This window comes from Triplophysa dalaica, chromosome 8, assembly GCF_015846415.1.
Source record: "Triplophysa dalaica isolate WHDGS20190420 chromosome 8, ASM1584641v1, whole genome shotgun sequence".
NCBI lineage: Eukaryota > Metazoa > Chordata > Actinopteri > Cypriniformes > Nemacheilidae > Triplophysa > Triplophysa dalaica.
The window spans coordinates 14994810-15019490 of NC_079549.1; the positions used below are offsets into that span (position 1 = coordinate 14994810).

General features: G+C 37.0%; 1 protein-coding gene across 2 annotated transcripts; it reads left to right on the forward strand.

The window, feature by feature from the left end:
- On the forward strand, positions 1-23424 carry rnf17 (ring finger protein 17). 2 transcript variants are annotated; one of them, XM_056755067.1, is made up of 32 exons: positions 1-123; positions 315-430; positions 1059-1156; positions 1255-1339; positions 1500-1580; positions 3965-4068; positions 4187-4355; positions 5119-5195; positions 5329-5403; positions 5529-5761; positions 7275-7361; positions 8418-8576; positions 8687-8858; positions 11164-11290; positions 11408-11574; positions 11686-11821; positions 14798-14951; positions 16472-16587; positions 16763-16877; positions 17091-17208; positions 17292-17516; positions 17631-17775; positions 17973-18085; positions 18262-18352; positions 18441-18553; positions 20156-20403; positions 20616-20779; positions 21090-21209; positions 22755-22835; positions 22936-23059; positions 23139-23195; positions 23315-23424. In XM_056755067.1, exons 1-31 carry the CDS (start codon positions 69-71, stop codon positions 23165-23167), a joined length of 3897 nt encoding a protein of 1298 aa, XP_056611045.1. In that variant the 5' UTR covers positions 1-68; the 3' UTR covers positions 23168-23195; positions 23315-23424. The 2 variants fall into 2 exon arrangements, with proteins under 2 accessions (XP_056611045.1, XP_056611046.1); XM_056755068.1 differs by lacking the exons at positions 1-123; positions 315-430 and adding an exon at positions 649-800.
- The last annotated feature ends 1257 nt before the right edge of the window (positions 23425-24681 follow it).

Below are 24681 nucleotides of genomic sequence, written 5' to 3' on the forward strand. Positions count from 1 at the left end.
TTAGCCAGGACTCTCCTCAGAGTTCATTTAATTGTACTGATTGTTGGAGAAGTTGAAGTCGATGGAAGATGTCGGAATCGGCAGTTGTTTGTAATATTTGCGGCTCGGTGTACACATTGCCCGGTATAAAAATAACAAATTTAAGCTTAAGGTTTTCTAATACATGACACTGTTCAATTTGTTGAATGTTAGGTATAAGCGTTTATGTAATATGACGCGCGTTAGACAACACGTGACTTAACAAAGTGTAATAATCAGTTGTTTTTTATGGATTTACGTATTATGGATCCTAATGCAAATGTTATTTCATGCAGAAGATGAAGTTTATGGGAATCTTCCGCGCGCGCTGTTGTGCAGTCATATCTTCTGCACCACATGTCTGCGCGCGCTTGAGTCTCCGCAGAACGTCATCACGTGTACGGAATGTGAGGTGAGTTTCATTATTTATTTAAGCTAACAATTCCTTGAACACCGATTCACTTGATGACTTACAACTATCGTACTCATAGTAAAATCGGTGTAAACAATATTATTTGACGGTCAGTTATGGTCCTTGATTCTGATTGGCTGAGCCGAGTCCAAAGCCGTTATAAAATACCCTGATTGATAACGGCTGACCGCATTACATCATCCATTTTATTTTATGAAACCTTGATATGAAAACCTTTTTGTTAAAAGCAATGAGTCCCAAGAAGCAGTGGGCTGCAGTACATTTTATAGACATCAGGCTTTTTGCGTTATTGTTTTGTTGTATAATATGTACATACAGTCAAAATGCCTGCTCACCATAGTGCCACAATGTAAGTATCTTCCTGACGTTGCCTGGTAACCTTCCTGAAGCATCTAGGCATGTCATCCGATTTATATTCTTGACTTTCCTCATAGTGAGCCCACTTAAAAGTTCCTATTGAGATGCTAGAAATGTATAGTGTTAAAATGTATTTGCATACTGTAGTAAATTGATTAGGTAAAGCCAATGGATTTCTGTTAAAAGCAAATGAGTCTTTAGGTTGGTGATGATGTTGATGATGGAGTTGACTTTCTGATTCGAACTGTAGATAGAAACCAGTCTTGGTGAGGATGGTGTTGATGGTTTAGAGGTGGACAGCAGAATCGTTGGCCTCATCTATACTGCACGGATGAACACAAAAAAAGGGTAAGCTCACTAAGAGTCATAAGAACATTTCTTTAGCTGGTAAACAAAAACTGGTTCAATAAATTGCAAACACGCAAAATAACGGATATTGTCATTAGGCCTTCAGGAGGGAGATCGAAATCTCGAATGGCAAAGAGCCCAGCCTCAACTGCAGCTGTCGACACAGAGGAGATTGCTGAACTGGTTTGCAGCTTCTATTTATCTGACTTTTTTGTGATATGCTGGATGTTGTTGGGATATAATATAATGTTGTTGTTGTGATCAAATGTACATAATATGCTCTGCTCTGCTAAGTAAAGGTATGATACCGCATGAGAATATGTTTGCTTTTTTGTTTTTGTAGAAACGAGACCGATTTAAGGTTTTGGATGAAGCGCTTATGAAGGCCACGGAAAACCTGAATAAACTTGATTCACTTTACCAGGTAAACAAGTCAAAGTTAGTCTAGTGATTTCAGCTGTTGAAATGGATCCATCCCCACTCAGGCCAGCAAGGAATCCGCAAACCTTTGTATGTTTTTATTTCAATTTTGTCATATAAAGGCACATTGTGTTTAGTGGTCGACATATGGGTTTTTTAAAGGCACAATATGTAGATTCCACCACTAGAGGGCGCACATTCAAAACGGTGATGTTCAAAACAACACCGGCATAGCTTGATTACGCTGTGAAGGAGCGTAGAATGGTAGGATCATGGAAACTCTCGTCTTCAACTACAGCATTAATGGTAATCAATCCGACATGAATGACAAATCATGTTTATGGATGAGGTAATAAAGTAAATAATAAAGTTTTATTAATGTTGCGTTTGGGACATGAGCTAATTTTATTATAATGAATAAGACGCATTATAGGGTTTTTCCTGGTTGTTGCCATCCCAATCTTGTACACACACACACACACACACACACACACACACACACACACACACAAAGGCCTACCGTACCTTTAAGTGGTTTAAACAAAGTGACTTTGACATATTAAAAGTTCTAATAAAATTTGTCGAAAGTGACAATTATTACATTATATAAAAAAATCTAATAAAGCTTTTTTTATCATCTCAACTAACTTTTCAGCCCACAATAACAAACTGAATTAACCTGTCTTACTAAATAGGCAAAAGTCATTCACATCTTGCATTCTCTGTGGTTCACTTTAAATGATTTAATGATTTCTTATATTCGCTAGTGACTGAAAAGTTCAAGAGTTTAAATGAATCTGTTCAAATGAGTCATTCTTCTGCGAGTCGTTCTGAATGCAATGTGTGTTCATACTGGCGAACTTGCTATGAACAGTATATGCTGATTCAACGATCACAACTGCAGAGCTAAAGACATTACAATGATGTACGTCATGTTAATTTAAGAAATTAAAATGTACTTTGATGCAAAACAAACGGCCTTGAAACACAGCTAGCTCTTGTTCTGCAACTCTTTTAAGCGCCTCAGTGTGCTGATAACGAAACAGCGCCTCAACTGCGTTGTAATGCTGCAAACGCAGTTAAAAATGACAGTCTGATAAATGCACATAGCATTTCTTGCAAAGACATCCGACATGATTTTGGCGAGAGTCCGAGGCGGCACGACATTTGAAGGTGGCGGCCACCTCCAATTTCTCTATGCAGGAAAAACCTTTCATTAGACGTAGAATTATTGTATTAGTATTTTGTCCGATAAATACATAAAAACAGATACGTGCCTGTATCCGTTTTTATGTGTGTTAGTAATATGCATGCACATGATTAATCATCAATGGCCAACATTTCATACAGCAAATGGTCAGCATATGTTGTTCTATCTATGTTTTTGTCTTTTTCCATTTAATTCTTATTTATAAACAAGGCATTAAGGTGATTTTTATTGGAGTTAGTGCATGGTTTTGGTTGGATATGGCATTACTGACGTAATTGCGTTATGTAAACAAACGCAATTTGAAAAATTTGAACTTTGACAAATATTCGCACAGCGTTAACAAATCAGGAGCTTGTTCTAGTAGTGAGGTGATTATGACGTAGCAAGCGGAGACACAAATACAATAGAGGAAAAAATCATAGTCGCTCTATGTTCAGAATGGTCAAGTGTTCAACTATGCGAGTATAGCACAATTTACCGCGTGTGTGTCAAAAGCAGGGCTTGCGAGCAAACACAATCTGTGAGTGGTCATAGGCAGGCATAAGTCAGTGTGACATCAGATTGTTAGGGGATCCCCAACAGCCTGTTTTGTGTCACTGTTGTGGTTTAAAGGAGATTACAAAAAGAAGAATAGATGGATTTGTATAATTACTGGGTGTTTCTGCACACACGCTGGCAACCTAATTTCTGGTAGATAAACATTTAAAAGTCTATTTTTCTGGGATTGCGGCCCTTTAAGAAAACACTGCGTCTAATTAGCCGATAAGAGGCCTTTATAACACAAATGCGTTAAATGATTAAATGAAAAACATACAAAAAGTTTTGAAATTAAATGGACAATTATTGTGTATTACGTGCCTATTTAGTAACAGACTTAAACACATGAAAAGGTCCAAACATGACATACATAAAAAAAATATATATATATATTGGCTGATATATTGGCCACGGCAATATATCGGTCCATCACTTACTGACCTGTCTCACATTTAGTGTCTGAGGGAAGTGTCTGCATGTAAATGTTTGTTTACACTGAGAGCAGAACTGTGGCTCTACATAGAAAATAAAATAATTCATGGTATTAATAATAAGTACAATATTTTGTGAAAAGTGACCCAAAAAGTCACTACTTTCAAGTGCCGTTACAATTATTCATGTTGTTATGTGTATTTGTCAAGACTCTGGTGAATGGTATTCCAGCTCAGCTGAGGAAAGAGAGATCCAGAATTATCAGAGAAATTGATGTTGCCGTAGATAAAGCAAAAAGCATTCTGCTTAAAAGGTATGTGGAGGCCAATTTTTTCCTGTGTGAAAGTCTTGTGTTTGAACTACCACAAATCGCTCAAAATAATATTTTCTTTGTGTTTATTTTGTTTTTGAAACTAATATATTTTGTTTAGACGGAGTGTATTGATGTCCAAATTGAGTGCTGTGGATCTTCTCTTCTCGGCTGGCCAGAAGGAATGTAAAAGAATAGAAGAGAGAGTGAAAGAGCTACGGACTGCCATTCAAAAAGCTCGACATGTCCGTCAGGTTCCTTCTCTTGGGACTTACTGCAATCTAGATGAGGTAATGCTGTATTGGACATAATTTACCAATGTAAGATGGTCAGTGGAAAGTTAAAGTAGTAGTTCACTTGCAAAATAATTTCTCATAATAATTTACTCACCCCCATGTCCTCCAAGATGTTTATGTATTTGTTTCTTTAGTCAAAAAGATTTTTGATGGAAACATTTCATGATTTTTCTCCATATAATGGACTTCAATAGACTTCAAACGGTTGAAGGTCAAAATTTCACTTTCAGTGCAGCTTCAAAGGGCTTTAAACGATACGGCTTTCAGACGATGAATAAGGGTTTTATCTAGCGAAACAATCAGTCAAAAAACATTATTAACTTTATAAACACAAAAGCTCGCCTTGCTCTGTTCTGCGATGCGCGTTCATGACTCAACGCAATACATAATTACGTTGAAAAGGTCACTCTGGACGTAGGCAGAAGTACTGAGTCAGTGTTTACAACTTGAACGTACAAGTTTTCAACGTAATTACGTATTACATGAAGTTTGGAGTCCATTAAAGTCCACTATATGGAGAAAAATCATGGAATGTTTTTATCATAAAACTTCTTTACGCCTAAAGAAATAAATATTTAAACATCTTGGAGGAAATGGGGGTGATTAAATTATCATGAAAATTTATTTTGAAAATGAACTACTCCTTTAAACATTATTAAAAATATGTTTATGATTTAAAAAAAGAAGATAAGTGTGTTGTGGTTTGTATTTATAGTTTTAAATTGGTATATAGTATGATTTATTTATTTATTTTTAGATTTTGGAGACTTTACACCTTCCAGTGGATGTTGAGTCATATGACATGAGTTCTCTGTCCTTGCATTCAGGACTCAGGTTGAATACACCTCTTTATGTTCTGCTTTATGAAATAAAAGAGAAAGTTTAATTAAACATTTACATTTTAATGATTTACTTATCATTGTGACAATACGCTGAACATAACACATTTTTTGTTTTTTGTATGTAGGTGCAGTCTTCAGGTGGACAGTCTGACTGAATGCTTTAAAAACTTTCTTAAAATCATCAATGACGATGATGATGTGTAAGTGTTCGTGTAATGTACTCCATTGCATGTGTCTAAACAAGTGTTGTTTTATTATTGACCATTATTAGACTACAGACTCTAAAACTGCATGCATTCTGACTAAATATATTTTGTCTGAACAGTATCTTGGAAGAAGTTACAGTTGAGCCTTTCCAATACCAAGTGAAGAGTGAGGAATCTGGGAAAAGAGTTGAGGTCTGGGACAACTTAAGTCTGGGTGCTACGGGAAGTGACAACGCCAAGCTTAAAAAGAAAAGCCCTCAAAAAGAATTTCCAGAAAGAAAAGCAGAAAGCCGTAAACTCCTTGCGGACGTTATTGATCATACGGATGCTTGCGCAGAGATGGTGGAAACAGGTGTGTGGTTATTTGATCACTTTAAGCGATAAATTATCCCGTTAACTAAAACATTTATAAATATTGCAAGTGAATCAGTTCATATTAAAACCGTCAACTAAAGAAATGATCAGCAATTGCATTCATAATGTAATGGTGATGACGCAGGTTTACTAAAACATAGTGTGAGTAGGGCTGTGACTGGCAGTTTTTTAACACTGCGGTGGTAATGGACAAATTAACTGCGGTAGTGCGGTGGTTGGGAAATATATATTGTTTATATAAATAATATTTATATTATTATATTTGCACGTAGCAACCACATGATGAGTGGAAGAGAGATCTAGGCCTTATTTAAATATTTTTTTTAAATGATATCCGAAATAAATGAGAATGAAACATGCTTCCATGTTTTAAGGTGCCAAAGAATTAATTGATACAATATGTTTAATTGTTCTCTGATATCCACATAGAAGAAGGTATGTGGCTTTATTAAAGGAGGCATGAATTTAAATCACAATTTTAACCCAAGCTTTTGTTAAATAAGAGGGAATCGTATTCACGCGAAGATCATGTAAGTGTCAGAACTGAAAACGCCCTTGTTACTGAGATTACATCTGTTACTGACACCAGGCCCAGCGAACGCCAGGTTCTGGAATGCACCTATCTGATAGGTTGAACACCACCTCCACAGAAAATATCAACCACTACTTCTCTGGTTTGCGCATGACAGAACCAGTGGCGCGGAACCAGATAGAGCGAGCAAGAAATAAACACATGCCGTTAAAGATAGCTTAATATTGTGCCATCCCTGGTTGTGGAAGAATACAGTCGCTTCATAACCTTCCTTCGGATTTCGATATTAGGAATGCAGGTTTAAAGTTTATTTTTAAAGATGTTCCAGCTCATGAGGAAAAAACATGGATTGTTTGTTCGTTCAATTTCTCTGAGGATTCCTTCGTGAACAATGCAAAGAAGTTTAAAGAAGACAACAATGTGATCGTCCTTGGCGAGGCTTCGATGCCAATTTGGTAGTCATCGCCCAACCCTACCCTTCAATCCCTGTAGAACTTCCGATGATTCTGCTGTGCATGTCCAGGTGGCCTAGAATGTAGGGTTGGTATATGCAACATTGGGGGCACACATCTCGACTGTAACGCCACAGTCTGTGTTATGTTAGGATTGGCCTCTTTTTCAGTGGTCTTTTGCATGAGACGATTGACACAATAGTAAACAATAGTGTTTGGGGCTCACGATATGTCATTTCCATGTAATGAACTCTTTTTATTCATCTATGCCTAGTTTTCATTCTATGGCACCTTTAATGCGCAAATCAATCAGTGAAACACCCGTCCATGTTTAATGCACAAATCCATCAGTGAAATGGCACATCACAAATAAAATATTAAAAAAAAGTGAAGTGAAAGATTTGTCAGATATGGTGACCCATACCCGAAATGTGACCTCTGCATTTAACCCATCCAGAATTGAATAGGTTAATAAAGTACTCAAATGTTTTTTCATGTGTGATTAGGACAACCCAGGCACAGAGAGAGACACTGGATGCACAGAAAACAGCGAAGGCTCCAGGTTGACAAGTCTTCAACGTCACATCCTAAATGTATGTACTTCCCTTTGTAGGTCATGTATCATGACTCAATGAACCAAACAACCGTTGTTATGGCTTTTTGGCAGTTTACTTTTTACACATAGCTTAAAGGATAAGTTCATCCCAAAAATCAAATTTGTTTATTTTTTACAAACCCAAATGACTTAAACATGTTTTGAGACCTCACGGTGTCTTCGCAGCACAAATATAGATATTTAGGTGACATCCGGGAGATGTTGTTGTCAAAGCCCAGAAAAGTACGGAAGACATTGTGAAATCGGTCCATCCGGTCATAGTGGCTCAATGTAATTTTTTTGAAGTGACGAGAATGCTTTATGTGTGAAAAACAAACCAAAATAACAACTTTACTCAATATATTCTCCTCTGTCAACCCTTGGTGTGCGTTCCAGAGTTCTCGTTACCTGAAAATTATTTGTCATTGACAGATTTTTTTTACCAGTGATGGAGAAATCTGAAGGGTGTCCGTCATTTTGACGGATTTCAATAAGAACACATTGTAACTCGCTGTTTTGTCATTTCCCTTTATTAGAGTGTGATTGTAGGCTACTACCCCTGCCCTGAACACGATAGCGAAGGGACGTGTTTTTTCCATTCATATGCTTACTTACAATGCCTGGTCCGTTTTGGAAAATGCGTACTCGATCAGCGGAGTCACGCGGTGCTGATTCATCTTGTCAACAGAAACACTAAATATATATATGAATATAAACAACAACGGCTTTATTGGGCATCCAATAAACGGCATTTATTGGGGATGCAAAGTTCTCTGGTGCACGTGCACCATAGACTGACATGATAGAGGAGAATATATATTGTTTAAAGCAGTTATTTTTTTATTTTTTTCACACCAAAGATGTCATTCAAAGATGTGCTCAAAGATCAAAAGGACATTGATTAGAAGTTCAGTCAGTCCAAAATGGTTCTGGTGGAATAATAAAATGACCTGTATGAAAGTTACATAAATTGGGCCAGACAAATTGAAACTGGCGGGTTTTAGCTTATTTTTGGGTAAAACGTATATGTTTTTTTTATTGATTTGAAACGTAGTGGTGCATTACGTTATGGTGAGCCACATCGAGAACCCTGGCAATTTCCACGTACGATATATGATGGAACACAAGTCAGCACATAGACTGACACAAAAGATCAACACATTCTGCACAGAAGAGAGTAGCCTCTTCACATTTAGTGATGAAATCAAGACAGGTATGTGCAAACACCTAACAGGCTTTTCAGTTGTCGATTTCGTGTGTATTATGGGAAGGTTTGGGAACGTGCGTCTGGTCTACCGTGTTTGTTTGTGTGTTCATGGGCAGACTCTCTGCTCTTTGTCTGGTGGAAGATGGATACGTGGTGTAGAGGAAAAGTGACCGAGCTCTTTCAGAAGGGGTGTATCCAGAATGTTCCTAAATGCCTCGCTTCCGAAGTCTCCCGGGTGTGTTTTTTCTTCTTGGACCATGGCTTCTCCAAGGGATTGACAATCCCAAGGTGAGAATAAACGCTATATGTGTAAGCTTGGCAGGAAAGAATTTGTCATGATTAAACGGACACAATGGGCCTCGTTTATCAAACGATCGTACACCAGAAAACTGCGTATGCTTACGTGAGCGATTACTAAGTTTAAATCTCACGACAGGTCTCTGCTCATTTGAGCAAGTAGTGAGATAAGGTCAGTATACGCTTTACCCTTTTAAAAATAGTGAAAATTATTAATGATAAATAAAATTATTAAAAAATAAAAATGTAATGTATCAAATGTAAAAATAGATTCCAAAGCGATTTATAAAAAGGCCTATTTTCTTTCTAGAAAGCTTAATTATATGAACATTTAATTGTTTGAAATGAAAATAAATTTCAGGGTTAACAGGTGTTTTGGTGTAAAAAACGGATGAGATTTTTGTCTAGCCTACTTCTAAGATAATTTAGAACAATTAAAATACACAATTAAAATTAAAACATAAAAACTACAATAATCAATATAATTAGGCCTATAAGCAATGGGTAAGTACCTAATGCATTTGCAAGGTGAAAACTTCTTTGTTCGACAAATAGGCATTCTAATGAAAACAGACAACCTGCATGTGTTAATGTTTTTTAATTTGTGAAATGTTTATTTGTGCTTGGGTGTTTATGAAAGACCCCACTGGGTCACAGCTCGACGTTGCCTAGCTTTGTGTGACAGACTCCAGGGAGGTTTTTGGGGGCTGAAGACTAGTGTTGCTTTCGTCAATGAAAATTATGACGAAATATGGTCGTCAACAAACCTTTATCTCGCAATGAAAACGAGACGAGACGCATCGTAAATGCTGGTCATGTTACGTTGACTATAATTAAATGTATAGTGCAATATTGTTGATGAATAAAAAAGAGACTAAATGTGGTTTACAAAATAAAAAAATTCTAAAATGTCTCTTCATTTTCATTGACCAAAACAAGACGAGATGAAATATGGCGTTATTTCGTCTGATGCTTTAGCCTAGATGCAGAGCGGAATCCTGTTATTTAAATGTGATCTGGCTGTTCTGCGTGTGTGAGTGAATTATGTGCACAGTTTAACATACCGACTGTTACATAGTATAACATATAGAACACGTATGATGGTCGAGGATTTATCAGCGTCTGCACTGTATGAGGATATGAACAAATTAACTTCATCTCCAGAGTTACTCTGAAAGTTTATTTTACGTGTGTTTAATGTTTGAGTGAAACTATCAGCTAACAGAAACCTGTCAAAGTAAAAGTCCCGTTAAATTGAACACTCAGACAATAAATACTTTGTATTTATATTGTATAAAATTGTAGTGCCTTTGTAGCAAATTGATAAACACTGTGTGCTATTATAAAGTTCAAAAACACGATAGTATCTAAGAATTTTACTGCAATTTACTATAGTTACTGCAGTTTAATTATATGGCCCTAATTTATCCATCTGTATGTAACATGAATGTCTTTTGTCAGTTACCTGCCTCTTCATGATGAACTGCACTTGCATAATTTTTTTTAATGATGACAACTGACAATTTATACTTATGCTCCTACTGTTTGGCCTGTGCTACCAAACTTTAAACCTTTCTAGCTCCAGTGCTATGTGCAATAAAAGTCTGCATTCATTTACTGCATTCTGTATGCTCAACAGCATTTGATTTGATTTTAGAATTTTGTTTAAATGCACAATACAACCAAAGTAATTTAAAACAACAATATTTTCAGTGTTAAAATAATTGTGAAAGAATAATAATTTGCGGTGATATTTATAAAACATCAATATCCAATAACAAATACAAACCTGAGCTGGAGTTCTTTTTCACTACACCAACTCTGTTGACCGCAGCAGTGATGTCTTTCCAAACATTTTTTTTTCTTCCTTTGATTCCGATTTTCAAGGTTAAAGTTTCAATTCTAAATCGGAAAAGTTCCTGTTTTGGCCAGATTACGTTTCTCCATGTCGCAAAATCTAGAGGCGAGGCACCTACAGTCGGAATTTATAGGGGCAGGTAAATTATGATCAATTTCAGCCGCCGCATTTATCAAGGTACGATTATTCGTACGACGGAATTGGCCGCATACGAAAGTTTTATGAATCACATGTGAGCGTTGTCGTAAGCTGATTTTTAAGCTCTGATGTACGCTGGTTTCCACTTTCGTTTGATAAATGAGGGCCAGTGTGTTTTGGAAACTTAAGGGATTTAGTTATTCAAACTAACACTTTAAAATGATCTGTATAGAAGATTTTCGCTCAGTCTTTTAATGTTTATTTCCTGGTCTCTCTGCATTCCTCTCTCATTTTTCTCAGTGATAAAGGTTTATGCAAGTTGAACGAATGTGTTCGGAAACCTGATGGAGTTGCTCTGGCTGAAATGAATGCCTGGATTCCTATGGCCATCAAATGTTCCCTTAAAGATATTATTCCTTCAGACCTGGTGAGCTGCTCTGTAAACATCCTGTTTATTTTTGGGTCATTTGCAGTGTTGTTCTCTGGAATTGATAACTGGAGAGCCATGGAGGCAGTTGTCATTGTGTTTTCATGTGTGCATTAGGTGAGAGGGTGGAGTACAGAAGCAAGTGATGAAATGAGGTCTCTGCTGGGCTCCAAGGCCGTTGAGATGCATGTGTTCGGAGATGAAGGCGGCACGCTCTTGGTGGATCTGAAAAAGGCACCAATGGTGTCTATTCGAGAACACTTGGTTTTCATGGAACTGGCCAGGTCTGTAATGGCCGGAACAATGAATCCTGATGATTTTTTATATTGAGTGGCACTTAAATGTCACTTTCATTATAAACATTAAGGATTAATATGAAGTATGTTTGTGTGCAGATTCTACTGTCCTATGGCAGCTCCTGGATCCAGCAAGCCCTTGCTGTTTTATCCTCCAGTTCACCCCAAAAAAGATGTTGAGGTCAATGCGGTGCTTTCTCATGTCAACACACCTTCAGACTTCTATGTGCAATTAGTGAGTACAAAAGCACATACACAAAAATCTGTTAAAATTCTTTCATCATTTACTTGCTCTCATGTTGTTCCAATTCGAAATGTGAAGATTTAAAGAATGTTGCAGCAAACAATATGGGGCTGCAACAACTAATCGATAAAATTATTAAATTAAATTAATTTCAATTAAATTAAAATTATCTATAATGAAAATAGTTGTCAACGAATTTCATTATTGATTAGTTTGTCTTTGACGTCACTTGCGAGCTGCACAGTTATAAATCAAGCATCTTCTTCCCTTTTAAATGTCCCTCTGTGTGGCGGGAGTTGCTCATATTTAAAGTCAGACTTGTCTCCTTGCATGCATCTCTCCGTGTAGCAGAAGTTGCATAGTTTTTTTTTGTCCGAAGTGTTTTGCATCTCTTAAAGTCCCGCAGTTTTAAAGTTTAAAAGGGGAGAGGTGTTTTAAATGACAAAATTAAAGATTATATTTGTAAAACCCAATTTGTGGCGTTTGCACTTTGAAAGGTCATAATACGCTAAATACCCTGATTTGGGATTTATTTATATCAGATGTGGGAAGTAACAAAGTACACTTTTTGTACTACACTTGCGCATTACTTTTTACTGCAATTCATTACATAATGACAAATATCTCACTTTTCATGCCACAAAAAAATATTTTCTTTGGCCAACTTTTCCCTCCCTCCCACGTTTGAGAGACTATTGTCGGCTTCTTCTAATATGACACACCTGATTCAACTTGGCCTTGGTGTGTTAATAAGGGAGACATCAATGAGGAATTGGTTTAAAAAAAACACTTTCTCTCAACAGGTAGTGGTCTAGCTTTAGTTGAAACCAGTAACTTTGTATTGAGATCTAATGTATTCTGGCTCCTGTATGACATATCGCTTGTTGCTCCCTCACTCTTTGTAAGTCACTTTGGATAAAAGCGTCTGCTAAATGACTAAATGTAAATGTACTGTAGGAGCTCTTCCAGTCTCAAGTACCACCTAAACGCAAAGCATCCCTTAGCTAATGCGGAAGTAAACACAAGTACATCTTATTGAACATAATTTTCATCACCAATTATCATAGTAGAACAGCTTTTTCAAGCAGTTTGTGATGCATTTGGAAACAGGAAATGAGCCCCTGGTCTAATGCGCCACCTGGCTTGAGACACCCGTTCTCAAAGACTTACTTTTAGTCATTATTTGGGTAGCACACATATTCTGAATGCCTTCGGCAGAATTCCAACGAGCCATTTTAATCTAGATTAATCTAGATTAAAAAAAAAATTATCTATGCCCACGACTACTTGTAATGCATTGTAATGTCCCATGATAAATTGTAACTACAGTTAATACATTGTAACACCGTTACATGTTACACTTTGCATTTTTAATTTATTTATAATTCTTTACAACATTTTAAATCCTAGTGAAATAAAAAAATACAATGCCTGTTTTTTTCATAAAATATGGCAGCGTTTATTGTTAACCGTTTATCAATTTGTGTCATTCTCTTTTTAATAATCGGTTGCCCTCATAATCCTGAGTTGAAATCTGAAAATGCACTTTGGTCCTGTAATGACTATCCATCTTAGATGACATGATGTATGTTAGACGGCGGAGCATCTGTTAACTCCTATCTTTCAACTGTCAATCTGCTGCAAATTCAATTTCAAAATGCAATGGCTGTTTTTATGCATCCAATCAAATCGCACAGAAAAACGAAAGCCACGCCCAATTCTATTTTCTCATTCAGAATTCCATACCACTTGGAAATGCGTCAAAATACGGAAGTATAAACAACTTCCGGTTCACGGTCACTTTAATGTATTACAACTAGGGGTGGGCGATCTAGAAAAAAAATTCAAATCACGATTTTTTCAAGAAAGATCACGATTCACGATTTTATCGCGGTTCTTCTTCAAGTTGGTTTTAAGACTATTTTGCAAATTAAAGGGGCTTCAATACAGCCAAACTAAGTCCCCATATAAAAATATACTCTTTACCATTTATATTTTGAAGAATATTTTAATCAAGTTAATATTTAATGCAAGTGCAAGACCATATATCAGCTGTTAGAAAAAACTTTACATTTTGAATTTTGTTTTTCATCTTGTTGCGGCACTCGGAGTAAAGCTGTGGAATGGGCGTGGAGGATAAATATTTTTGGCTGGGTATTTCGTAACGTGGATCTACGACTTTGAGCAGTTTTTTAAAGCCCTCATTTTCCACAGTCTTTATGGGAATCATGTCTTTGGCCAGGTAAAATGCGACCGCGTCAGTGACATCTTTCCAGCGCTTGTTCATTCTGTCATACGGATACGTGTTTTTTTTTCTCAAATGGTTCTTTCGCTAAAGTCGTTGTTTAAGCCCTTTAGTTTCCGTATGCTTGGTTGTACCTGATTTACTCGCGTGGGATCCCTTTATAATTTGACTGTCGGCATACTCTTTCAGTCCCTTTTATTTAGTTAAAAAGGTTCGTTGTGTTGCAAATAACTGTTGTTTGGGCCGTGTCAGTTGGGGAAAACCCAAACCATTTCAATATTACTGATGTAGAATTTTTTTTAGGGACCAAGTCCTCCGTTTTCCCTCCATCTTCACTGACCGCGTCACTTAATCTTACTGAATTCACAAGCAACGTATACGAGCTTGTTAACATGGCGCAATCTATCGCAAGTATGTTGACGAATTCTATAGAACAGCACTATATAGGACGATTTAACGATTTTCCCGAAAAAGTGGATCGTGCAGTCATTTTAATCGTTCGCGATCTAATATCGTCATATCGCACACCCCTAATTACAACACATTAACAAGTACAATGCATCATACCCTTTAATAAACCTTTATAATGCAATATACATAAAGGCTTTACGTAAAACGTTATCAATCTTTTTTGTGTGAATTTTCTCTGTAAGCCAGTGTGTCGTGTAACTGTTGTAGGTGGAGATTTGTGTTCGTGTGAATTTACAATATGTGGTTTGCAGGTTGAAAATATGGAGTACTTGCTGTTGCACTCGAAACTTCAGGACTGTTATGGCCCACTTGCAGCGGACGACGAGTTCCAGATCTACTGCCCCTCTCTGTCACAGGCTTGTGTTGCTCGCTATGACCAAGAGTGGTACAGGGCCCAGGTCACAGGTGTGTTGATGTGTGTATGTGCATGTTAGGCATAGAATAATATTCAGAAAACTAGGGCTGCAAGTAACGATTATTTTAATAATCGGATTAATATGTCGATAATTTTTTCTGATTAATCGATGAATCGGATAAAAACAAAAACCGAGAAAAGCATTCATTTCAAACCCTTTATTCAAAGCAAACTCTTTATCTTTATTCAAAAATAAAGAACAATACAAATCAGAAAATTTAACAGGATTTGTTTGAATGTCAGAACTTGTTCTCTACACTACACTGCAGACGCATACACTCGCAGACGCACACACTTTTGCAGATGCACAAACTCTCACACTGACACACACACACACTCTCTCTCTCTCAAGTTCACTTGAAGCTTATTCATTAAATTATTACCATCATTGTAGTAAGTGCAAGGTTCATTTATACACCACATTTAAACACAATTTAAGATGACCAAGTACAAAGCACAGAATATACACAGCATAAATTGCTTTTCTAACTTCGTAGTTTTGTCCTGTTGTCAGTCCAAATATCAAAAATATCTTTAATCAAGATACATTTACTAGACACATGAAATAGCATAAGAAATTATGTCTTGTTTTCTGAAAAAACACCTCAAAATTAAGTGATTGTTTGCTTAAAACAAGCAAAATTATCTGCCAATGGGGTACGAAAAATAATCTTAATGAGATATAATTTCAAACAGAAGTTTTAAGCATCACTAATTTTCTTGTGACATTTTTCTTGTCTAATAGTCTTGATTTAAGATATTTGGACTGGAAACGAGAAATAAATTACTAAGTAAGAAAAGTTTTTATTTGCAGTGTAGCTATACATGACAACAGATTAATAAATGAATGGTCCAAAAAAGGCGAGTGAATAAAAACATGTCTTTAGTCTTGCAATGCAAAGTGCAAAGTAACTATACCACCCCTGCTTTACTACTGTTATTAACCAGCTAACGCTAACTTGTCATGCTTGTCAAGCTGGATAACCAGTAAACATCCGCACCAGGGACATTACGTTCCTCATTTTAAAACGGAACAAAAGTAGGATTCTGTAGTGACTTAACCTGATGTTGAAATCCCTTCCTCGTCATCAAAGACTCCAACATGTTAGGGTTTCAGGTGTTGGATCATTGCTGTGGTGCCTCCGTGCCATGCCATGTCGCTTTTGCATATTCTGTAGTTAACACAGTTTTTCTGTTTATTTAGTGTGAAGCGCTCCAACACCTTTGATGACTTTGGTCGCGCGGATTTCTCTGCCTCCGCCATGTATCTTTCCTCTACCTCCGCTTGTTTTTTTAATTTTTGCTCCGCGTCTATGAGGCAGCGACCTCTGCTAGCATCAGTGCACTCCGCTCTGCGCTCAAGTAGTTTGTTTTTTAAATAATCAAACGTCTCCGCGTCACGCGACACAACAAATCGATTATGAAATTTGTTGCCAACTCTTTTAGTAATCGATTTGTTGTTGCAGCCCTAAAGACAACCTTAAAGGGTGCCTGTGTTTATTTAATTTAGGTTTCCCTGGTGGTCGAATGGTTGACGTGCGGTATGTGGACTTTGGCTATAAAAAAACTCTGTCTGTGAAAGATTTGAGACAGATAAAGGATGAGTTCTTTGCTCTGCCAGAAATGGTAAGATTGAAAAACACACACAAACCTTTCACAATAGCAAAATCTAGTAACTAAATTAATAGCAAGAAACGCTACTCTGTGTCACAATGTTGAAAAAAACTTTTAGACAGACGGTGGAGAGTAAAGTGGCTGAAAGTTTAATTCTAAAACTGTTATTTGTCCTTTTGTTTCCCAGGGGGTTCGGTGCACTTTGGCTGATGTGTCCAGTTTGGAGGATGTGTGGAGCGATGAAGCATGTAAAGAGCTAAAGGGACTTGTAGAGAATAAACTTGTCACTGTTGTGGCAAAAAGTAAGAATTGACATTCATTTGCATTATCACACAAGGTGAATAGACGGCTCTTTCAGATCTGTGGTAGCAAGATTTCAAATGGATATTTTTGTGTGTTTAGGCTGCACACCTTTTTTGCTTTATAGTTACTGTGAATTACATGCACTTGTGCACATTGTGACAAATTATGACTGACCAACGTTTTGAAACGTTTTTTGCTCACCTCCTATTTAGAGCTTGTGCCCGTCACTAGCCCTGTACCTGTGTGTCTGTTTGAGATCAGTGATGATGGTACCGGTGCTAGTATCGGAGAGCTGTTGGTCAGAAAGGGTCTTGCGGTTTCCAGTAAACAGTTAAGTAGAAAAGATGCAATCTTGGATGTCATTTCTATTCTTCCTTTATTTCTCATCTGTGTTAACATGTCATGCTCTTCAGGGCTCTGGATATTGACCTCCCATCACTGGAGACAACTGTGTGGGATCCTCCGTTTGAAGAGGAACTGCATGTTGAGCTGACTTCCCCGTCTCCTGATTCTGAAGAGCTCAAGCCCACCCTGACCCTGCCCACTTGTCTCAACGACATCAGGGTTCGAGTGACACATGTCACCTCTCCTGGAAACATCTGTGTGCAGCTGCTGCAGTTTGACTGTCACCTAAACAGGTCTTAGGCTTACTTCTATTTCTAGTTTGTGTCACAGTAGATGCAGGGGGTCATATATTAAAAATGAGCTCACGGATCTGAGTTGAAATTGCTGAATTATTGTAATGTTATCAGAATCCATGACATCCTGAAGAATCTGTACAGTAAGTCAGAGCCACAGGAGATGGAATGGGAAGGGGAGATGTTCTGCGCCGCTAATAACACAGGAGTGTGGGAAAGAGGACAGGTTTGCAGTGTGTCCTCCAGCAGTGTTGCAGAGGTAGACATGTGCACACTTTCATTTATTGATGATGGCATTTTCATTGTTGGTTGGAGTATCCCTTTACTCACCCTCAAGTTGTTGCGAATCTGTATATATTTTTTTGTTTGATGAACACAAAGAAAGATGATTGGAAAAATGTTAGCAATGATATTTAGAAATAAGTTGGAATAGTTGTGATTGATGTTTATTTTTAGGTTTTGCGTTGTGACTTTGGCAATATTGTGAATCTCTCTGTGAACAATCTCCGACCCCTTCGTCCTGATCTGATTGGCTCTTACTTACTGGAGTGTAATCTCAGTGGTATAAGGTAAATTAATATTCTACATTTTTGCCACTCTACAGCCCACCAACAAAAACCAAGCTGGATTTGAACTTCTGCCTTTCACAAGCACCATGACTAGACCAAGGCTATCCAATGTGTCCTTTTTTATAAATGCATGTATTTTTTATATTTGTTATTTAGCTAGTTTGTTTCTCTGTTAGGCCAGCTGGTGGTCGCTCCACATGGACAGCCACGGCATGTGAGACAATCTCTCAGTTCTTGACCGGGGCAACGGCTATAATGACCGTAAAGGTAAGAGTCAAGAAGTTACAACTCTCATAGAAAACATGAGCAACTTGCTTAATAAAATGCAAATAATCTGTTTACTACCTCCGTTTAGGATCCAACCGTCATGCCGGTGTTAATATTTCTGTTCTGTTCAAACCGGGCTGGTCAGAACATCAGTATCGCAGATTTCCTTATCAGTGAAGGTCTTGCACTCAAGGAGAGAAAGTAAGAAAATGTGATGGTCTTGGGATGCAGATGTTAATGTTTTTTATTTATATAGCTCTTTACTGTCCTCATGTTCTGTAATGTAGTGAGATATTGATGCTTTTTATAATTTTCTTTTCAAATGTTTTAATTTAGTTCGCATCGAACATTAGTTAAAATAAGGCTCTGGTCAAAAATAAGTAAGGCTGCAGCTATCGATTATTTTAGTAATCGAGTATTCTACTGATTTTCCATCGATTAATCGGGTATTCGCATAATGAGTACTTTTTTTGTAAAAGAGCAATACTAAATATACAAGAGAAAATTAGACGGATCTCTTAAAATGAACAACTAATCTTTTTTCCTTTTTAGAAAAAAAAATGTATTGCTGAAATTGCATACATTAATATCTGTGAAAAGTTAACCCATTTAATACATTACATTGCCATATTACATTCAACATGCAATATTATACAAATTTATAAATAAGAAACATTAATACTAGATACGGAGGTAAGCAACTAACTTCAGTTTATGCATGATGCATTTAGTCTATTTAGTTTTTTTTAATTAAATAGTAATATATTTAATAGTATTGTATTCTGTATTTATTAACACTGTATATCCTGCACTTGCTAATTGCACTTGTGGTTAGACCTAAACTACATTTCGTTACACTGTACTTGTATATGTGTAATGACAATAAAGTTGAATCTAATCTAATAATCTAATCTAATTAGTCCACACAAAAACAGAGTTAACTGTTAACAGAGTTAACTTTTATTTTGGCAGTTCGTCGAAAGACGCTTATTTTTTTATATCTTTTTGTTTCTTCACTCAAACAATAAAATGTCCATGAAGTAAACTCTCAGAGCAACACTGGAGATGACGTTCATGTCCTCATAAAGCACAGACGCAGACAAATTCATGAGCGTCACATGTGTAGCACTTAAACTGTGCAATTCATTCACTAATACACACAGAATAGCAAGGTGGCATGTGTAAATAACAGGATTCGTCATCCACTACTCCGCATCTAGTTTTATGGACTCAATGTTGCCGGAAAACAAGTTTCACCAAGTGAAATGGCAGTTCACCATTTCAATAAGCTATCACTTATTTTAAGTTATTTATCAGCATGAGAAATACGCGTGAGCGTGTGAATAAACTAAAATGCATCTCCGTGAGACTTGAGAGCCCTGTAACATGTATAGAATTTAGCGGGCTGTGCATTATTAATAACGGTCTGTGGGGAATCGCAGTGCTCCGTGTGTACTGTTGTTAAATGGATTAAACAAAGCTTCGAGACAACAAAATTGCCTCAATGATTTTTTGTATTCGAATTACTCGAGTTACTCTTGGAATCGTTTCAGCCCTAAAAATAAGGTCATCTTATGCGTATCTCCCCTTGATGCCAGGACTGTATTAGAATATTAGATTATTGTATTATCATACAAAAGTATTCTATGTTGTCATTACATAAGCTGTGAATTAAAACAGAATAACCACAGTATGTTGTCCTCTGCAAATAAATAACATCAAAACAACAGAAGTATTAACACATTATTTAACTGGTGTTGTACTACACAACCATTTAAAAAACGTGTTGAATTGTGATTCTAGGGATGCTTCCCTATCCCAGAATGCTTTTTCAGAGGAATGTGTGCTGAATGGGGAGAACACGGAGTCAAAGCGAACTGAGACTCCACCCCAGACTCCACCCACACCTTCCCCCCGCTTCAATCCTCCACCAGAGAGAGTAAAAACACATGCCTACTCCCCTCCAGATATGCCTCCCCGGGGACACGCACTCATGAGCATCTCAGCCATCTCTGACCAAGGTGTCATTTATGCTATGACGCATGAAGCAGGTGATCTTTTCACTATTTTTCACCTTGATAAAATGCTGCTTGCTATTTACTGTAGTGTACTTTGATATGTAATTGATCTCTTTAAAAATTGTCCTTGAGTAACAGTTTATCTGCAAACTGGCTGCATGCTGAACTTGTGGGTGGGTGGTCATGTGCAAAATGGTAATATATATTATTTGATTCGAGTTTATTTTTTACTGTTGTGTTTGCAGTTTGCGAGTTTGATCGCTTACGTGAACGTCTTCAGCAGCACATTAAAACTCTGCCCAGGCAGAAGAACTACAACTGGAAAGGTGTTTTAGGGTGTGCTGTCATGGGTACAGACATGTACTGGTACAGGGGTCATGTGATGGAGGTTATTGGAGGACACGTTAAGGTCAGCAAGCTTCCACTGGACTTTGACAGAAATGCATTACTTGTTGGTCGGGATGTAATGATTCACAATGAGCTGGTGAAAATCGGTTTTAATATGTGACCATCAAGTCGGTTGAGATGTTTTATTTTACCAAGAAATATGCAGCATTTGAGAAATGATTAAGGAGCACTAGATCATTTCAAAATTGTCTCATTTTGTGAAAAAATGTAGTGTAAGGGTGGTACCTTGACTCGTTACATCCCTACTTGTTGGAAAAAAATTTTTGGCAGAATTCTTGGGTTATTGTTTTGTTTGTGAATGTTTGTCACAGGTACGATATGTGGATCAGGGTCTTGTGGAAAGTATTCCTGTTTGCCACGTGTATCCAGTGGTTCTCTGTGAGGATGTGGCACAGCTCTGTATACCCTGTCAGATAAATGGAGTCATTTCGGTATGTGTGTGTACTTACTGTCATTTTGGATTTTAACAGAGATTAGCAAATCGTGGATTAAACTTTAACATGTATTTACATTTTCGTATGCGTTTCATTTGACGCTACACAGCCGACCACCCAGTATATCAAACCGCCATGCCTTGACTCGTGCTAAGGTGTTTTATTTAGTTCCATTTTTATTTACACAAAACACACTTTACTGAAACATGACATGACGCAAGTTTAAAGTTAATATCTAACTGAGAGATAAATCAGAGTTTAAAATAATGGAGCAAAAGATTTAAAGTTAATCTAGATTTACTGTAAATTAAAACCTGGATCAAATGATGTCTTAAATATAAACCTGATTATTTTTAAACACGGTTTACAGTTTGGTGCAACAGAATTATTAAATCGATTGAATCTAGATTTAAAACTAATCCTTGTTGGTGCAACCAGCCCTAAGGATTTTAGTCAAAGAAATCAATACTTGATTTCAATTAATATAATTAGAATAAATTAGAGGTGCACTGATTGATTGGTCAGAAACCGGAATCGGCTGGTTTTCGCATGATCGGCCGGTCAGTCTCACGTATTGCCGATCGTATGTTGCCAGTGACACGGGCAATAACGTCAAATGCGCAAGTAAACCTGCGTTCTTTGTTTCGACGGTCCAGTAGTTCACCTTCGATGCTCCGTCTACTTCGGGAATGTACTACAAGCTAACTGTGATGCTAAACTCATGTTGAAGTCCTTCATTATGTGTAAAACAAAAGTAAATTCCATTCAACCTGATTAAATGTATAATGTTAAAACTATGGTCATTTAACTGAATTAAAATGACATTCAACACGACTTGAAAAAAATCCAAACTATAGAAAATGAATAAATCAACCAATATTTTAGATATATATCTGATTGAGTTCTTTAATAACACAAAAAGGCAAATACATATACATATTTAGAGTAGAATTCACATTTTTAACTTTTTATTGAAGTGGCAGCTAAAATCAACCCACTTCTTTTGGTACTACAGACTCAAGATAAAGACAAATTATTTTAAATTTCAGAAAATAAAAAATAAAGCAATGATAGTTTCATAAACGGAAAAGAATAAAGTTGAATAATTTTATTGTTATCTTAGACTTGTGATAGTACAAAAATGAAAAAGATTGATTAAGTGATTGTTTAGTTATATTTTATTATTTATAATTATTTTCAGTCACAGAGTTCTTCAATTTAAGAGCTATTTGGGCAAGAGAATATTATGTTATTTTATGCAGGTTGTAGAACTGTATTTAGGGAAAATGTAATGTTCAATAATTTATATTTATATTATTACATTACAATTTATGTAATGATAATAAAATAATATTTAAAAATGTGTATTGAAGAAGGTAATGTTTTTTTATATACGGTCCGTGGATATAAAATCAGAATCTGCAAAAATCGGAATAGGCAGGTTTCACTTATAATAAATCGGAATCAGCAAAGAAAATTGCAATCGGTGCATCTCTAGATAAATATGCATATGTTTAAATCCTCAGTATTTGACTGTTGTAGATTGGAAAGGGATGGCAGTTGGACGCTGTGATGTTCATGAAGGAATTGCTGCTTGGACGTTCAGTCAACGTTCACATAATGGTAAAGTAGATTCTACTTGTTTCTTTTAACATCTTGACATCTAAACCCCTTCATACATCAAATGCAGTCAGCAGTTTCCCTGTGTACCTATTGACAACAGGAACACCCTGAGGATCCATGTGGCTGTGTTACCGTCGAGATAACCGTGGATGGCATGGTCCTCAGCAAAATATTGGTGCACCACCAGTATGCCACCTATGATCCCCGACTTCAAAAGCCAAGAGGTCGATGAGTAAATATTTAGTGTTTGATTTACTTACATAAGTGTTGTCCTCTAGATATTAACTGCGTGTTTATGTGCAGGAGTATGTGGTCAAGCCTCCCATCCCTGATTTGGATGATTGGGACATAAACACAGAGGTAGTAGTTGCTCTCGTTTATTCTATTTTGATTTGCTCAAAATTACTTGTCTTGGGTCGTCACGCCGTTTTCTCAATAAATGTCAAAGCTGGTGCAAAAGCAACTCTTGTGTTCTTCAGGGCTTGAAGAAACCCAAACCTGTTTTAGGGTTCTTTACAGAATTCGAACTTCCTGAAGGGAAGAAACATTTCTCTGCTAGGGTCAAGCACATCCGCACACCGAATGAGGTATGTTATGTAACCTGATGGGTTAGTATTCAAACCTACCATTAAAAGTCACAGTGACACATAGAGTTGTTTTGATGTAATGAAGAAACCGTGAATGTCTTTAAACTTGTCTCGTAAGCGTCACATTGTGTCACTTCCATATGGTTCTCCTGTGTCCCTGCAGGTGTTCCTCTGTGTGTTGGATAAGAATGGAAACCAACAGGAAGAAAGTTTAGAGGACGCTCTCGACTGTGTCAATGACAATATAGAAAATCTGAGCCTGCTGACAGACTTCCCCATTGGTATTTTTTGGCATTTGGTTACAGTGCATATTTGTGTAACGTTTTTGTTCTCGGAGGAAAATCTGACGCTTAATCTCAAGAACTAAATAACTTGAGACCTGTGTGTGCAGATTATCCATGTCTGGCTGAGTACAGTGATGGTAAATATTATCGTGCAAAGCTTCTGGGGTTCTCTGATCTCGCTCCTACTCTTAAACTCCTTGTGAGACATGTGGATTTTGGCTCCGATGACAGCCTACCAGTGCAGAAGTAAGATTTTAACTTGGTTTTTATGAAAATCATACTAATCACATGTGACATGTTCTTATTAGTCAAACTTAAATGAGTCGCAAAGAAATAAATGTGTTTAGAATTTCCATATTTTTTCTTTCCCGTTTATCTCTGAAAGATACTTGCGTGTATAAATGTCTGTCAAAGTCATGAAATTAATTTGACTCGACACAATGGACCACATTGGCCTATATATACACAGGGAGGCCAACTTGTCACCTTTCAGCCAAACTGCTGTTACGATCCAAAATGGGTCATTATGGTTATTCTGTAGATCCGTTTTTGAGTCTGTGAGTCTTTGGACGGTATCGCGGTCATGGTGAATGAAATTATAAAGAATCCTCATTGTAACTATGTCAAATCACTAGCCAGTTTGCAGGTTATGTTTTGAATGCTGCTCAGATTGAGGGCTCATACTCAACTCATGAATCAAGATAAGCTGTAGTCAAATTACACAGCAATTCGACTGCACATTTCTGGTTTACTTCAACAGAACCATCGCACATTTCTTGTACAACATACTGCATGCATGTGAGTGTTGCGTTTGGTTTTTAGTACAACATTGCAGATGGCATTACACCTACTGTTGTTGTTGCATTGCAACCTCAGATTTAAATCTGTCAGTATGGTTAGAGGGATGCTGTGTAATGTTATAGGTTGAACAGTTCATATATGTTTAGACTAGAGCTGTTACTCTGAGCTGTTGTT